Source organism: Zymoseptoria tritici, chromosome 10 (genome assembly GCF_000219625.1).
Source record: "Zymoseptoria tritici IPO323 chromosome 10, whole genome shotgun sequence".
Lineage (NCBI taxonomy): Eukaryota > Fungi > Ascomycota > Dothideomycetes > Mycosphaerellales > Mycosphaerellaceae > Zymoseptoria > Zymoseptoria tritici.
The window spans coordinates 852,512-869,937 of record NC_018209.1 but is presented as its reverse complement, the minus strand read 5'-3'; the positions used below and the strand labels follow the sequence as shown (position 1 = coordinate 869,937).

General features: G+C 50.9%; 4 protein-coding genes across 4 annotated transcripts; all 4 read left to right on the top strand.

Moving 5' to 3' along the window:
* Positions 1-10,640: 10,640 nt before the first annotated feature.
* MYCGRDRAFT_105966 (uncharacterized protein) lies at positions 10,641-11,098 on the top strand (the record flags this gene model as incomplete). The annotated part of the gene is made up of 1 exon (XM_003849063.1): positions 10,641-11,098. The coding sequence occupies one exon, from the start codon at positions 10,724-10,726 to the stop codon at positions 10,928-10,930; it is 207 nt and encodes a 68-aa protein (XP_003849111.1).
* A 685-nt stretch (positions 11,099-11,783) lies between these two features.
* On the top strand, positions 11,784-13,973 carry MYCGRDRAFT_96249 (uncharacterized protein; the record flags this gene model as incomplete). Its single annotated transcript, XM_003849064.1, has 1 exon — positions 11,784-13,973. The coding sequence occupies one exon, from the start codon at positions 11,784-11,786 to the stop codon at positions 13,971-13,973; it is 2,190 nt and encodes a 729-aa protein (XP_003849112.1).
* A 539-nt stretch (positions 13,974-14,512) lies between these two features.
* On the top strand, positions 14,513-15,757 carry MYCGRDRAFT_96248 (uncharacterized protein; the record flags this gene model as incomplete). Its single annotated transcript, XM_003849065.1, has 2 exons — positions 14,513-14,637; positions 14,782-15,757. The coding sequence occupies 2 exons, from the start codon at positions 14,513-14,515 to the stop codon at positions 15,755-15,757; spliced, it is 1,101 nt and encodes a 366-aa protein (XP_003849113.1).
* Positions 15,758-16,714: 957 nt separating this feature from the next.
* On the top strand, positions 16,715-17,257 carry MYCGRDRAFT_105961 (uncharacterized protein; the record flags this gene model as incomplete). Its single annotated transcript, XM_003849066.1, has 1 exon — positions 16,715-17,257. A coding segment is annotated over one exon (345 nt), but the record flags the coding sequence as incomplete, so codon positions are not given.
* Between the last annotated feature and the right edge of the window lie 169 nt (positions 17,258-17,426).

The window sequence follows — 17,426 nt, the reverse complement described above, 5'->3', positions numbered from 1 at the left end:
CCTCCGTTTTATGCGGTTAGGACAGTACTGCCCCGACAGCGAACCTAGAGGCATCTATTGCGATGCGGATAGGCAGTTTTAGGTCGAAATGCTATAAGATAGGCGCTTTAATAAACCTGGTCTTTAACTGCTGGAATGCTTGTACTACGTTAGGTAGGAGTTCGAGGGGAACTAATTCCTCCTTTCTCTGTCGGTGTCCTCCTTTGGCACTATTTAGGCCTCTTTCTGTCAAGCGGTTTAGTAGGCTAGCTATGCGGGAGAATCCCTTAATAAACTAGCGGTAGTAGTTCGCAAATCCGATAAAGATGCGAATGTCCCTAACTAAGGCCGGAAGGGGCTAGTTAGCGATAGCTTGGATCCTTTCTGCCTCTATTTCGACCCCTTTTAGGGTTACTACGAACCTAAGGTAGCCGACTTGCCGCTTAAAGAACTCGCACTTTAACAGTTTGGCAAAGAGTCGGTGTCTTCTAAGTCTCTCGAGGACTATCCTAACGTGTTTCTTATAGCTTTCGGCGTCTTGTGAGTATATTAAGATATCGTCGAGGTATACTACAACATAGTAGTCTAGCAGGCCCCGGAGGGCGTAGTTTATGTATCCTTAGAACACTGCTAGGGCGTTGGTTAGCCCAAACGGGACTATAGTGTACTTAAAGTAGCCATACCTCGTCCGAAAGGTAGTTTTCTACTAGTTACTCTCCTTAATTCGGATGCGATAGTACGCGTCTCGTATATCCAGCTTTGTAAAGAACCTTGCCGGCGCTAACTGGTCTAGAGATTCCTAGACGAGGGGCAGGGCGTGTCTATTCTTAATAGTGACGGCATTAAGGGCCCTGTAGTCGACGCACAGATGTAGGCCACCGTCCTTTTTCTTTACAAAGAGGATACCTACCCCCGCTAGGGAGGTCGAGGGGCGGATCTACCCCTTCTCTAGGCTGTCGGCGAGGTAGTTACGCAGAGTCTCCAGTTCTGTTACAGAGAGGTTGTACAATAGGCCGTACGGGGCCTCCTTGCCTTCTTCGAGGTCGATACTAAGCTTATTCGGCCCCGTCTCGGGGAGAAGGGACTCGTTTCCTTCTACGAAAACGTCCGCGAAATCCGAGAATTCGCTTAGAAGTTCCGGTTCTTTTAGCGCGTCGTCTGTGCGTTAAGCGGCAAGGGCCTAAACGTACCCCGAAGGGATGCCGGAGGCGTCCTTCTAGAACTCTTCAGGTAAGACGAGCCTAACCGGCCTCTATTGTCTGCCTTTCGTCCCCTTCTAGGTAACGCTTTTGCGGATGAAGTTCACCCTCGGGTTCTATCGTTCTAGCTAGGGCATACTAAGGACTAGTTGGAACCCGTAGATTCTTCCGACTACGAAGGTTTCTACATATCCTCTTGTGTGTCCTTAAGTGTCCGTTACTTTGAACGGGACGCGGCATTCTCCCTAAATAGCTATCCTCTAGCCGTTTAGTGCTACGTATTAGGCTGTTTGCCCCAACTCGGGGCTTAGGCCTAGCTCTTTAGCTGCTATGTTGTCTATAAAGTTGCTTTGCGCTCCGCAATCGAGCAGTGCTCGGAGTGTCTTAGTCCTATTAGGACCCTACATCTCCACTTTAAGGCGTATTAGCCCTTCCCCTGTAGTTCGGGGAATTCCTCCTAGCTCGGCAGCCTTTCTTTGGGCCTCTAAGTACTAGACTTAACCCGCAGCGATTAGAGGAGATCTACTACGGGCTCTCCCTTTTCCCGACTAGTCCTTGTTAGGGCATTCCTAACGCCGGTAGCCCTCTTTGCTATATGTCTAGCAGGCGGTAGCCGACTTCTCCTTATTAGCCGCCTTCGGGGGGGTTTTGGCCCTTCTCGGCCCACTCGGGGGCTTGTTGTTTTTATTTGGGCGCCTTCCGTTAGTCTCGTCGACGGAAGTCTTCGCTAAGCGCTTTTTGTTGAATTCTTGTATCTGTCGGTACGATATGTTAGCTCGTTCCTCCGTATCTACGAGGGTCGTAAGGGTAACTTAGCCCTGTTCGAGCCTGTTTCTAACCGCCGGGGTAAGAGCTCCCTTAAATTTATAGATTATCCTAGGAATGTCGGTGCAACCGATCTTATCCTACTGTTCTTTTAGGTAGTTTATTAGCCCGGTTAGGGTCCTGTCGCCCTATTTGGCCTCTTTAATGTTGTCTATAGCTCTTTAGGTGCGTTCGTCTTTTGTACCTATAGAATCTAGCATTACGAGCTGCATATCGCTCTATGTTGGCCGAATAGGTGCCTTGTCGAGAAGGTAGCGCTTCTAGTGCTGCTTTTAGGGTCTTGCCATCTATTCTTTAGCGAATTCTATCTTTTCTTCGTCGGTAGCTATACTAGCCCGGTTAATTGCTCGGTTAATGTCTTCCTACTACTATTCCTAGTCGGCGCGGTTCTTTCCCTCGAAGATGTAGGGATTCCGGGCCTTTAGGAGCGCGTTCTTAGGGATAGATAGCCGAACTAGGGCATCGGGCAGGACAGTAGGGATAGATCCGTTCTATACCTGGGCAATGCGGTCCCTTATAGCCTTGTTGCGTGCCTAGAGAAGGCTAAGCTAGAGGAGGCGCTCCTGTCTGGCGGTAGCGGCCTCTTCCTTGCGGATTTGTTTATTAATGTCGTCTTCTTCTCCCTTAGGTAGGGTGTCTTCTTCCTGTAGAGGGTTCTCCGGTTCTTCTTCGCCCTCGTTAGCGGCATCCTAGTACCCGATAGGTTCTTCCGGGTTTTTAGGCCCGCCTTCGGCGTCTTCGTCGTCGCTAACGGCAGTCTAAGTAGGGGTTTCTATAGTCTCCGGGTCGTTGGCGGGTTCGTTCGCACGGCGACGGGTGCTCTTGCTCCCTAATAGGCCGGGACGAGACGAAGCTATCTCGGAAGTAATTCGTCGTACTATAGGGTAGATCGAATCGTATATAAAAGGTGTAGTTAAGAATAGAGTAGCAGTATAAATTACTTTAGAACAGACTTAATTCGATACTCTCTCGGAAGGAGGAGATTCTACGTATCCTTATACTACGGGCGCAATCTGGCTCAAACGAGCTCAAAAGGCCCTAGTAGGGGTGCATATGCCGCTGAGGCAGGGGATTAGATGCCGATTGTCGGTATTCGGCGGAGGCAGATGTGACAGCTGGACAACAAGTTCCTTAGGCCCTTCCGCATTACGGAACGGATTAGTACGCAAGCGTACCGCCTCGATCTTCTACTATCGATAAAGCGGTTCTACCCTGTGTTCCACGTGTCGCTGCTAGAGCTATACTAGGCCCGAGAGGGCTACCAACTACCCCCGGTCTAGTCCCTCGAGCCCAACGATAACGAGGAGGATAACTAGGAGGTAGAAGGGATCCTAGCTATAAGGGGCGACACACGAGAAACGAGGGAATACCTAGTACGATAGTTAGGCTACTCCCTAGAGCATAACGAGTAGATATTAGCAGAGAGCATAGAGGGAGCGAGCGAACTTGTCGAAGAGTTTGAAATTAAGCAAGCTAGACTAGAGGCTAAAGGCAGGCCTGAAACAGGCCCGAATACTACTATAGGCAGGTATCCCGGGCGGTAGAAGAAGAAAAGAGCTCGCAGATAAGGTCGCATACTTTTGCCTTATCCTCTACGCTAAAAAATTAAAAAGGCTCTATAGCCAAAAACAAAGAACCGGACTAAGGAGTCTAACAAGCTGGGCCCCGCTATAGTCTTTAATACTATGCCGACGTTATCTGTTATACCCTAATGCCCTCCGAGAAGAGCCCCGCCCTACACCCTTTCCACACTAGACCCAGCCCCTTAAAAGGCCGAATAACCGTAGTATATAAGGCGGAGTATGCGAGGACTCATATCCGCGATAATAAGACGCTCGAAAGGCCCGTCCGCAACAATGTTAAACGGCTGCTACGACGACACCCCTATACTAGCTATAAACCGCGCCTCCTTACCTATTACATTAGCACGGCGAGACCGACAGTAGGCTATCTACTGCTCCTCCGTAGGCTTGGAAGTTAAGTCCTTGTACTTGCGCGCGGGGGGGGGAGCCCTAGTAAAGAACGTAAGAATGCGCGCGTAAGCAGGAGCATTCACACTAGCGACGAAGACCTCCTTAATTAGGGACGTGATCTAAGGGTACAGCTTCGCGGCGTAGTTGCGAACTGCGTTAGTCCGGCGTAGGAGGCGCTTCGCGGCGTCGGTCTTTACTATAGGGTCGTTAGTAGTGTCGTCGACGGTAACACCGGGGTTCCGCTAAAGATAATCCTTTATAGTATATTGCAGATAATCGAGAATGTTTACGGCGCGGAAAGCCTCCTCCGGCACAGGGTAGCAGCGATCGGTCTGCTTGTTAGTAATGCACTGCGAGCACTTGCCGCTCGGATCGTCCCTTATATCGCAGTAGGTAGTAATAGGGAGCTGCTAAGGCGCGAGGTTATATTGTCCGACGGGCTAGAGGCGACGGATGCAGTTGACGCAGGGCAACACACGAGCCGGAGGGCAAGGCTGTAGGTAGGGAGGAAGGTAAGGAACGCGAGTAAGCGGAAGGTCGCTCACGGCCATCTCCTTACGAGAATAGAGACCCGCAGGAATCTTCGCCTTCGGGGGAACGGTAATAGGAGGCCCTGTCTATGTTAGCTTAGTCGCAGGCTAGAATCAGACCGGATACATACCCAAACGCTAGGTAAGGGAGCTGTTAAAATTCGACCGAGGCACATTCCCCAGAGCCTAAGGGGATGTCGGCAGACTATTACCGGCCTCCTAGCTAGTGCGCCGATTATAACCACGATTAAGCTAATCGAGGAGCCGTCCCTCGGGGCTGTTAATAGCAGGAAAGCCACTCGGAGGACGGCTACTACTACTACTGCTACTGCTACTGCTACTGCCGCCGGGATGGTTAGATGCGAAACCCTGCCAGCTTATAATGGTAGAAACTCGGCGAGGCGCGGCGGAGTGCCGGGGAAAGGGCGGTAACGGAAAGAAGCTGTCGCTAAACACTCTCCGCGGAAAGTCTTCTTAGATAGACACGAAGGGGAAGGCTAGAGCTAGCGTAATAATGTCGACAGCAGTGTCGATAAGGAAGTAAAGGAGGTTAATAAAGAAGGAAGGAAAGAATAAGTAGAACGGCGTGGTTTTATGCGAGAGGACGTATAGACTACGTCCACAATTAAGGACTCCAATTTACCAATATGTTACGAGCATAAGGAGTTACGGGTAGAATTTACGGACGATCACGAGCCTTAGGTGTCAGGCAGGCAGACACGAGACCGGAATTAGGGCTGTTTGTGCTATATAACAATAGTCAAGAGGCAATGCTACAGCGCAGGCACCTAGGGAGGGCCTAACGATTAGACTCCTTGGTCCGAGTCTTAGTTACATTAGCTAGCAGGCCCGAACTACGCCGGATACAGGCTAAGGACAGCATTTAGGCTGTTAAACACCCCTTCAGTCCCCTTATAAGGACTAGAAACTGCAACGACAAAGGAACCTCTACCTACCCCCCCTATTACCTATATATGCAACCGGATTACTACTACCTCCGTTCTAATAGCCCGGTAGTCGAAGACGTACTATTCTCTCGGAGACTCGAACCGAGGGCACTAAAAGAGAATCTCTCGAACTGTCGACAACTCCTCGAAGAATTCCACAAAAAGTAATGTACTTCCAACTACGCTGTAGGTAGAAGTACATCGAACACTAAGACTAGGAATCGAACCTAGGACGCTAGTTAAACATGTTAACCAGCTGCACCAACTGCCTTAACGGAATAGGAAGAATTACGAACTATTATAAACTACTACTTCCTCTAGCAGGAATTTCATTTGCGACCTAAGGACAGGCCGCTAAGGGAGGGGGGGATACTGTTAGGGAACGACTAGGGTATCGCTACCCCGGGCCTAAATCGGGCCTGTTCTAGGCCCGATACAGACCCGATGTAGACCCGAGGCTGCCCCAAGCGAGGCTTGGCGCACACATTCCCTTTTGTTCCCTTTTGCCTCCCTTCGTTACACTCGGTAGGCAATATAGACATTCGTATACAGACTGCTCACACGTGTTGGTTGCCACCTGGTTACACTACCCTCACAGCAGCTCTGTTTTTCGCGCTAGTTTTAAGCTTTAGTATCTCGTAGTATCTTCGTGCCCCGCCCTGTCCTCTATCTACAAAATACGGAAATTTCTACCTTATAGACGAGAGGTCGGTATAACGGCCTTAGCGTAAGAAACTCGCGAATTAACTAGCAAATATATACATTCTTTATAAGAACGCCGTTCCGCGCTCTCTTAAATAGTATTAGTCGAATTCGTTACCGCTTTAAGGGCTCCTTATGTCTAATCTACTCCTTTCGTAGTATTCCTAGTAATTCTTCTATATTATACCGGCTATCTTATTACGGAACCGTACCCTCGCCCTACTACTAATATTACCGAGATTATCGAGAACATCCTTCTTATCGCTATCCGCATCGTCGTTACTATCCTCGCTATCGTCGCTACGTAAGTCCCGGAGGAAGGGCTCCGAGTCTAGCGGCTAGTTACCGCTTAAGAGGATAAAGTTATAAAGAACGAAGTAGTAGAGGATAAACCGCGTCTGTTTATAGATACTATAACTAGTATACGCTCCTTATACGAGGATTAGGAAACGCTTCTTAATAATACTAAAGACTCGCTCGACAACATTCCGTAGTTATATATAGCGTAGGTTGTATAGCTCTTATATCGTCTTAGGCCGGCGTATTACTATACGCTATTTACGAATATAATATCTCGTACTCTCGTATAGTACGAGCAATCGACTATCGAGCGTAGAGTATCTACCGTCGGCGAGGAAGTATTTACTAGGAGGTACGTCGAAGCTATCCTTATATGCCTTCTTTAAGACAACACTATTAGGAGTAGAGCCCTTATAACCGACTATAACATACTAGAACACTATATCGAAGTCGTAGGCTGCTATAACATTCTATAAGATAAATCCCTTCCTACTATTCTATACCCCTCTAACATCTTTAGGCAGATTTATTAGTAATAACGTACTATCTAGTGCTCTAACAGCATTCTTAAACTAGTAGAATTTGCTATAGTCTAAGCAACTTATATTATCCTTACTCTTCTTTATTATTCTCTCGTACGGCGGCGGTAGATTATACTAACTCGGCATCTAGATAAAGTCCTTACTTATAAGGCATACGATCTTGCTAATGCGTTTAATAATAGCGTAGAAGGTCGCCGCCGAATACTAATACTACCTTCGTAGCTAACGAATCGATAGGTTGTAAGCTAGGAAATCGAGGAATATAACTACCTACTTAGCGACGGATATACCGGAAACTCGACTACCGCTAGCTCTACGAGCCTCTAATTCCCTTACGAACTTCTTTAACACCGGCTACCGTATACGAGTAGTATAATAGCAATACTCTTCTAGTCTATATAAGTACTTAAACGCCTCCTTTACACTGGTAATAGGATCTACGAGAGTCTCGACAATACCTAAGGGCTTATACTAACGAACGCGTCGACTAGTCGGAAGGAGCGTAGTAGTAAGAGCGAGAGCAATAGTAGCTATTATACCGGCAACAATAGTAGACTACACTAGATCTATAGCTATGTTAGAGCGTAAATAAGAAGAGTAATAAGACTATAGTAATATACGAGAAACGCGAGATATATACGACATAAGGTAAGTAATAGCTAAGCCGGTAACTTCCGTAAGACTCTACCGTAATAACGATAGCGTTTACTTAAAAGCTATTAATTGCAGCGACAACGAGGGCTCGTTATTAAATAACTAGAAATTACTAATAACTAATTAACGAGCGCTAGGTAAACGCACCCTAATAGGACGAACGAAGGAGGAAAATCAATTGCAAATCGAGGGTGACCACTTCGTTCATTACCACGGAGGATTCCACGAGCGGTGTTTACGCCGGTGGATTTATTTACGGTGGATTGATTTACGCCGACCGGATATACTGCGGTGATGTATGCACCCCGCGTCCTGGTGGAGAGTAACAGCGACGAACACTTGCGCGAATCCAAGCTACAGCTTTAGCAATGGAGTCGGCTTGCACTATCACAAGCTCGCTCTCTTCTAATGCCACGGAACTTCAGACATCCTGTTAATGTTTCACACTTCTACGAAGAACATGGACGAAAGGACGCAGAGAAAGGTTGTAATTTTCATCCCTTCCAGTACTTTCATTGACAAGACGACACTCCTTTTCCGCGACACCGACACCTCTCAGATATTCACCTTTTGGCCCAGCCATGCTTTGGTCACGTCGGCGACACCTGGAATATGACCTCTCGCGCACATCTTCCGACCACCTGCCTGCTCGACTCTCCCAAAGAACCTCATCCCGCCCTTGATCAGGGTGGGGTGTTGAAGCAGCCTTTGCCCGCGGGGCAACACGGTCCACCGCCGGCGTTCTGCGTGGTGCATTTGCCTTTGTAGCAATTGTTGAGGTTTACTCGATCGCCTCCGAACGATGCTCGACAACCATTGTGACACGTGACGCAATCGTCTTCGTTATAGTGCTGGGCAACTGCGCGCATGTTAGGAGGTTCTTCGAGGGAGGAGCAGAAGAGATGTTCGTGTACCTGCGAGGATGGAGCTGCCGCCGAGTGCTAGGACCAGCACGAGGTTCTTGAATTGCATGTTGGGTGCGGTTGATGTTGTGGTGAGTTTGAATGTCGGTCCCGTGGTTTGGATTTGCAGACTGGATGTGGTGCCTGTAAGCAGAAGAGGGAGAGGAGAAGGACGTGGGTACTTATGCTCAGCGAGCAGCGTCCGTATGACCGAAGTACCATTGTGACTTGTCACTTTGTAGCTATGGCATTCCCTCCCTTTCCCGGCTGGTCCTTCGTGATGCAGCCCAGTATCACCAGGATCGAGTGAGAGCACGCTTTGACACGATCTTGCGGACAATGGTGGCAATATAGCCTGTCTCGCGGACGCAAAAGCCTCGCCGGAAGGGCTTCCACCGATGCATACTCTACCTTCGTATTCGCGGGTGTCCTTCAATCCGGCGATACTGAGCAAGGTCGTAATTCAAGATTTGGCGGCACTCCCTGTACATGTGATGTGCTTGACCAACGCGTGCATCCTCTAGCAAAGAGCCAGCTTGGCGTTGATCGATATGCAACCCTCCGATGTGCATCGCTGAGCCGAACGTCATTCATCGCAAACGAAGCATCCGATATCCTTGCGTCAAATCAGGCATCTTCCAATGGACACCCCAGCCTCTTCGATGACTTCGATTTCCCAATGTCGTTCGGATGACGTGAGACAAGTATAGACGTACCGCAACGAGTTCTCTTGTATTCTCGTGCCTACCGCTTGTCAGAAGATGGCCTGGACTTTGAAGATGTCAGCGAGATCTCATGGATAGCCCAAAACCTTGCTCTGATCGCCAGAAGACAGACAGCAGCCAACTCCTTTGCAAGCACCGAGTCGTCTCGTGAGTCTCCACTGGTATGGTCGATTGAGTTCTTTCACCATGGGCATAGAGTTTGCGGAAGACGTGTGAATGTTGGCATCGGAAGCACAACAGCTTGACCATTCCGACTTCGTTCAATGGTGACGACGCTCATGTCCCTTGCCCCTGTCAATTCAGGGCATTGGTGATCCAAGGCTTCGTAAGAGTCGTCAGAACCGTGTCGTTCCCCTCCAGCGTGGCCAATCGCTTTTGCATCGTTTGACGAAACTTTGGACTTGGGTCGTCTTTTCAGTGTCGAGTGTTCAGCGAAAGCATGAATCCAGATTCGATTTGATGATACAATATCTTGCAGCCGGATACAAAACGAGTGATTCCAACTCTGAAGTGCTCAGTCGCCCAACAGAGAGCCCAGCTGCGCTCATGATCCTTCTGTCTTTCCCGAACCTAGGACAGCGCGGACCTTGATGCCATTGTGTCGCCATGATGCCGCCACGCCCCATACCAAGACGTCCATACAGTATCACACAACCCATAGCTTCGCGACGGCGTCCGACCCAGGACAGCCCTTAACAGCGGCATGCGGCGTTGCAGGAGGCAAGCCAGTTCGAGCCGAATCCATTTTCACGTTCAATCTGGGAGCATTGCGAGTAGCATGCGGGGCAGTTGGTGGCTTGTCGAGCCTCGAGCTCTGCAAGGTTGTCAGAAGCTGCACTTCAGGAATTTGAATGAACGAAAGACCTACGCTGGGCTTCCACAGGGACTGCCACGGCGAGGATGGAGGTGACGCCGAAGGCCAAAGCCAATAAGATGTTGTTGAATTGCATTGTGAATCGGGTCGTTGAGTTTGTTGGGTTTGTTGGGTTTGTTGGGTGTGTGCTTGAGTGGTGTCTGGATGATGGTCGATGGTGGGATGGTCCTTCGCAAAGGTAGAGGCAGGGCGTGTTTGTATGCTCTCGTGGACTGTCTCATCAGTTCCTGCGGCAATACAGCGGGCGAACCATTGCAGCCACCGCTATTCTGGCGAGACAAAGGGCGGTTGTCGGAGATTCACCATGCTATTGCATGGCAAGCAGCAAGTCAGTTGTGCTATAGGCCAGGTGTGACGGCGTGTTTTACTCCGACAGCAGATCTCTTCCAAGATATCTCCGGCATGCGTCAGAAACCCGCCGTTCCTTATCGCAAAAAAGCTTTGTAGGTCAAATATGAAGTGTGATGTCCTTTGCAATGCGGAGAACCGCTGTGAAGCCGAAACCGCCAGAAGACCTGGGGCAAGGCTTCGATAGTGCCCATTCTGATGCGCTCGTCTGCCATATGCTCGCATGTACATTGGAGAGTGTTCAGTGGGACCATACCGCCCGGGACTTGACAAGTGTGCGGTCACGAGAATGGTTCAGATCGGAGTCGGGCATGTCGCTGTTGCCGCTGTCCGCCGTGGTACGACAATGAGGACGTCTTCCTCGGTTCCGCCAGTGCATTTCATCCCAAGCACTCCTCTCTGCTGCCTCAAGCCCAGTACAGTCCAGTGACCTGCTGCAGTACTGTGCGATGAGGCACACCCGCACGCTGTCAGCCTCGAGGCTGCTGTCTGAATCGGTACTTTACTTGGCAGTGAAGCAGATCCATGTTGCGTTGCCGCATCTCGGACATTTTCGACGGTATCATAGCGCCGTGGGAACAGCGTGTACCCATGGATTGATGGAAACGGGAGCCGGAAGACGTGCTGATGGGAAGAAGAAACACAGGAAGGACGTCGGTAAACCCGAATGGATCCTCGGACCGACGTCCTTATCGTTTCCGAGCCCGAGATAGAACTAACGAGAGCATAACGCCATGTTGATCATAGCTTGTCACATGAGACAGGTTGGAAAGCGGAGTCGACGGCATGGAATTCCCATCCCGTCTGACGTCCTGTCTTACCGTAGAGCTTCACGTACAAACACATTATCTCGTGACTGAAGAGCTCTCGAACTCGGCATACTGACATTCCAGCCGCTGTTCCGCCAATTGCTTTGTTTCCTGAAGCCCCATCAGGGTGCTGCGCTTGAAACGAGTCATCACGGTTTCGATTGCCTCTTTGCCTGCGACGTACAACATCTACGATACCCAGGAATCTCCAGCAGAGCCCGATACACGATCGCCTCCGTCGAAGTCCGTCCAAAGCCCAGATCGTCACAGTCCACACGCGTCCTGAGAAGTTGAAACGAAGCTCGGAGCCCTTGAGCGGCTCCGAGCGGTGTGATGGCAGGCAATCATGATTGTCCGGAGTGTCAAGCGGTGTATGGCCGGCAGGTTACAAGCGATCGTCAAGATGCAGAGGCAAGAGAAGACGTACACAATACAAAAACTGCCAGTCCTGAGAATGGACGCTCAAGCCCGACCATGTTCAATCCGTACTACACCGGCAGGCCCCGGACACCTGCGGGCGGTGGCAGAGCAAACACAATAGATCGGCAGGAGATCATCAGAAGGATAAAGAGCCGGGATTCCAGACCAACCTCGCCAGAGTACGAGCGTCCGATGTCAGACGAGCTCAGCCACAAGCGAAAGGCACCGGTGCCCGTGCCAGATGAGACGAGGACACTAGACTTTCGATCAAAGTCGCCAGAAGGACATCAGAACAATCATATCGTTGGCATGGAAATCGAGAGACCTCGTTCGGCTTTGCATCGCGGAGACTTCAGGGAAAGCATACCAGCAGAAGCTAGTCATGATCAGTTCAGCAGCCTGGACATTGAGCCTCCTATGCCTGCGCTGTCCACTTCACCAGTCGCTCCGTGGCGTTCAGAATTTCCTGCAGCTGCTTTACGAAGTGGTCAGCCGGAGCAATTTCGATCACTTCGTCAGATTCCTTTCAGCCAGCAAACCAGAGCTCGAGCGACTTCCACTGCATCATCACTTGGTGGTAGCTTTGTCTACAAAGCACCGACAAGTCCCCTGGTTCAATCGTCAAGACCAGACACTCCAGAGGGACCGAGTCGACGGCAGTCGCGAAGTCCCGACAAGTCGCGCAGGCATACGTTCTCTCCGCAGTCGTTCCCTATTTTGTCCTCCTCAACCACTGGATACCCTGCATCTGCCAGGGTTCAAGGAGGTTTCCAACCGCCTACGCTTCGTGCTGAGAGGACTTTCCCGTATCAAGCTCACCAGCCTAGAAGGTCTTTGAACTCTGCGCCTTCCTCCAGCCTGCCTCAAACAACTTTGACAGGGCCCAGACGCCCATCTTTCTCTGACTCGCCACTTCATCATGCTCCGATGGTTGGGTCTTACGAGGAGTCCATCCTGCGAGGTCGTATGTCCACCACGCCTTCAAAGCCTCTTGATTTCGTTGCGCAGATCGGTGTGCTTGGCAAGGGTGACTGTAAACCCAGTCTGCGTTGTCCACGACATGTCAGTGTGCCCTTCCCGGCAGTCTTCTACAGTTACAGCTCTGGGCCCAGACATGCTCCTGCAGGAGATCAGCCAAGTCCATACGTCGGACTGGTTGATCTGGAGAACACCTTGTCACCACCAGAAGAAGCGCAGGACAGGCGTCGTCAACGTATGCATGGTAAAATCAGCAGAGAAGGCAGTCGTGCTAGTTCTCAGATTCGAGATGATGCTCCTGTACCAGATGTCCAGGCCCGACGCCGGCGTCGGCAGAAGGACATTCGACGTTCAGGCTCTCCAAAAGCACCTCCAGGTGGCAGCTACCGCATACCACAGCAGGGCCAACTCCAAATCGTGATCAAGAATCCGAACAAGACTGCTGTCAAGCTCTTCTTGATACCCTACGACCTCTCGGAGATGGAGCCAGGGCAGAAGACATTCATACGTCAACGAAGCTATTCGGCAGGACCGATCATTGATATGCCGCTCACCTCCCGCAAGAACTTTGGAACCGACAGACCCGAAGCCGCTCTCAGTGCGACTGGGGATCCGAATGACAAGCCAATGCTACGCTATCTGATTCACATCCACATCTGCTGTCCATCGAAAGGCAGGTTCTACCTGTACAAGTCTGTGAGAGTTGTATTTGCCAATCGCGTACCGGATGGCAAGGAGAAGCTACGGAACGAAATTCAGTTGCCAGAACCGAAATATACTGCTTACAAGCCTGGAAGGGAATCGAACATCGGGATGAATTCACCTTCGATCATCTCGATCAGGCGTCGCAGCGTCATGGAGACCAGCAACCCCGCGGCGGATCTTCGCGACTGGAGAATGGCATCTAATCCGGTGCTTGCGCATTCCGGTGGCGCCAGCGAGTACGGCAACACGCACGACGTGCCAATGCCAACTCTCCCTCGGCACTTCTCTGCTCTAGCGACGCTGGAGTCGCGACCTAGTAGTCGCCAGACCAGTGATGGGCTGGGCATCGACTCAGACTCGCAAGACGCACGCTCACCTCTGGCTTCTCCAGTTGCAACGATGCATCCACACTTTGCCTCTCCTGACTTCCAAGAGTCGTTCAGGTTTGGGCGTGATAGAAGCCGCGAGAGGAGGAATGGAGGTCAGAACGAATCACTGCTTTCGCAACGGCTGATGGATCTTGCCTTTCAACAGCAGCGGAATGAGTTTGAAGAATCATGAAGGGAGTATTTGCATTATTTGCATCATTTACATGGAAGGCAGGACTTGGGTAATGCGATCTCATCTTTGGCATAGGGAGCGGAGCTTAATGTTGACGAAATTACAACTCATTGATTCACTAGTCCCAGATACCAGACACATTCGATTGCTGTTGCTTCGACTCGCCCTCGAGAGCTGTAGTTTTGGTAAATCCAGACGTCGCCCTGTGACTTTCGCAGTCAACAGCGATGACAGCCACCATCTCCTGCTGTCTAAAGGTCCCGCAAACTTCGACTGGGAAGGTCTTACTGGCTTCTTCCTGCTCCTCGGACTGCACACACCAAGCCACTGGGGGGATTGCCGTACCGTACCTTACGGCACAGTTTCAGCGGGATGACGAGGCTAAGGTAGGCATCCGGGACAAGGTCGCCTTGGACTTTACCTTACCTCTCTTCACACGGAACATCAACACAAACACACACATCGCTCACTTTGCCGTCCGGGTGTTCACTATCACTACAAAACAACATCCATTGACGCAGCTTGTACATTCTCTAATTATGGCCGCCTACGACACACAAATGTTCCTCCTCGGACTCGAATGCACCGACTACCGCAGGATGCTTCTCGCACTCCGACCACCGCGACTGCTTCGTTCCCAGGCCGATCAGAAGTACACTGAATAGTACAAAGTGCTTCTCCGCCGCATCACAAGTCTGCCATCCGAGCTCCAACTTCTGATCCTTCACGAAGCCGGCCCATGCGCCGTCGAGCACCTCAAGTCGACCATCCCGTCCATCTGCGAAGTTGCCGAAAATTATCACAAGAGCGAGATACTTTACAACGGCCTTCGTTTTGAGCATATCATCGATGCGATCTCCCTGCAACCGAATCCGACTCTTTGGCCTTCACCACCTTTCTTGGACGTCGAGTTCGGGGCGATCACTCACCAGAACCTGCTCTTTTGTATGTTGGAGAAAGTGGATGTCTACTGCCAAGAAGTGGCCGAAAGGCTCAGCCATCAGCTCTGGACTTCACGCGGAGAGGCTCCTCCTTCGGGCATCTACGAAGGAGTCGTAGCACTTTCCGGCGCTTTTCACGGAACACATGGCCAAGAACATGGACAATATCACCCTTCAATCGAGCTCGACGTTGTGCGAGCCATGTCAGCAAAGTCTCGGATGGCTGCCGAGAGATTGCTCGAGAACATGGTGATTGCACTGGCGACTGCCAGCGAGGAGACACACAGCACAGCTGATATGCAGACCGTCAATGGCGTACGGTTCTGGTACCTGCCTTGGGCCGTCTACACTTTTGCTTTCGAGTACAAAAGTCCCAGCTACGAAGCGTTCGAGGAGTTTTTCCAGATGGATCTTGGCGTCCTGTCGGATCACCGCGTCTGCTATTTAGACGAGGAAGACATGTCTACGACGATCGGAGGCGACATCATCAATGGATACTACTCCGGTACTGGGTGCTGGTTTGAGCTCACCGTGCGATTGTTGCTCGCGCTGCACGGGCAGCCTGACGAGCTCCACAGTCTGCTTCGAGTTCGAGCCGCATCTGCCGGGGCAGAGTGGGAATTGGCATATCGGTGGCCCTCAACGTACAGGGTGGACTTGGAAGGTGATGATTCGCTCAGATCGGATCAGGCGCAAGAGGACACACCTCTTCGATCGGGGCGGCCGCGTTTGTCATTGAAAGCGGTGGATTGGCTGGCAAAAGCGGAAGCGATGGATGAAGCTTATGGGAATGGGTGCCTTATGCCAATGAAGGCACCCGTGGGAGGCATTCAGTGCTTGTAGCGGAGTCCAATCATCTGCCAATCTCTCAGAGCTCCCAATGACACATTGCCGTCCGTTCAAGAATTTTCGCATCGTTCCAAATCTTTTGAAGCGTTTCTCATGAAAAATACTAGCGTATCATTCAGCAGAAGCTGGTATAGGTAGGCTGGGAGGACGTGCTGAATAGGCGTACAGGCTCGTGAGCAAGACAGCGGACAGATAGTTGGCAAGGCATGCCAGGCAGCCGGACGGGTAGCTTGGCAAGACATGGTAAACAGGCATGCAAATAAGTCGATCGAGCATGTATAGGCGTGTCAGCAGGACATGCTCGATGACCGCTGGGGCGCCGTCACAGGAAATGCTGAATGAGCGTGCAAGTACTCTCGCTGTTCTGGTGATTCTGTTCCCAAAAGACGTGTAACCAAGGTTGGTCGACACATTCACCTCGAGGAGGGAGACGTAGCTAAGCTTACCAAGCTTTCCAGGTTCCTTTGGCGAACTCCGATCAATGCCGGAATAACGGACCAAGAAAGCGGAGTAAAGCTGAATACCGGCATACCACTCCGTTGTCGGTGTACTGAATCCGTCCATTTTGAAGCTCCAGTCATACCCGCCATTGGTGGTAGGAGTCGCGTGATACCGTATGCATTCGACTGCCATTGGCGATGAGTGCCTGGAGACTGCAGGGCGTAGGCATTCCGCATTTCCGGTCATCAGAGTCTGACCCAGGATCCATTCGAAGGATTCTCGTACCATTGTCAGATATGCCGAATCGGAGCACATCGCATTCCGTTTGTGGAGGCTGGTGCCTTGAGTCAATCTGCAAGGCGCGTGTTCAGTCGGTGGAATTTCAATTGGTGAGTCAAAACTGGTCCGACCAGGCTGAGCTATGAGCGATCAGACTGAGGTGCTCAATGCACATAAAAGGCGGCATTGCCATCAGGCTCGGACGTTGACAATCATCGACACTTCCGAACAACCAAGCCCTGGTCACCGCAAGCTCCCCAAGCATCGACTACAATCCTTCGCATACGATCGCGGTTCAACTACCACAAAACCACTTACCACACAACAACCACAAACGTAACCGCCAATACCTACCAACATGTCGTCGACTCGCGACTACTCCGTGTCCGACACATCCTCCATCAACACCTCTTCGAGTGTCAGCTCCAAGACCCAACTGCTCAAGAAGAAAGTCACATCGAAGTTCAAGTCAAGTCCGGCAGACTCTCGTTCGCCCGGAGAGAAGCAAGCCGATCGAAGGAACGTACGGGTCAGCAACGACACTCTGGCCTTGCTAGCTGCTCTGAGGTAACCTAGGGAGAGAACTGGACGTCTGCAGAACTAGTTCGCGTCGGAGTGCCGTTGCGCATGGAGCAGGTCATTGGAACGGTTTTGAACAACAGGCTCGAAGCATGATGTCTTGGGAACCACTGGGATATTATCGGGCTTCTTGGATAGCCGCGAGGACAACAGTCTCGAAAGGGAGATGGCCGGACGGCATTTTCGAGGCGCGTGCTGCGTTACAAAATGCGTTCTTGCCTTCTGGTCGGTGGACCAAGCGATTGAGAATGATCGAAGGAGATTTGGTTGTGCTGGATTTTGGTGGTGACCAAAGAGCAGAGAAGTACTCTGTACCGGAAGGTACTTTTGGGATTCAAGTCCAGCATTCAATGAAGTTGTTGCG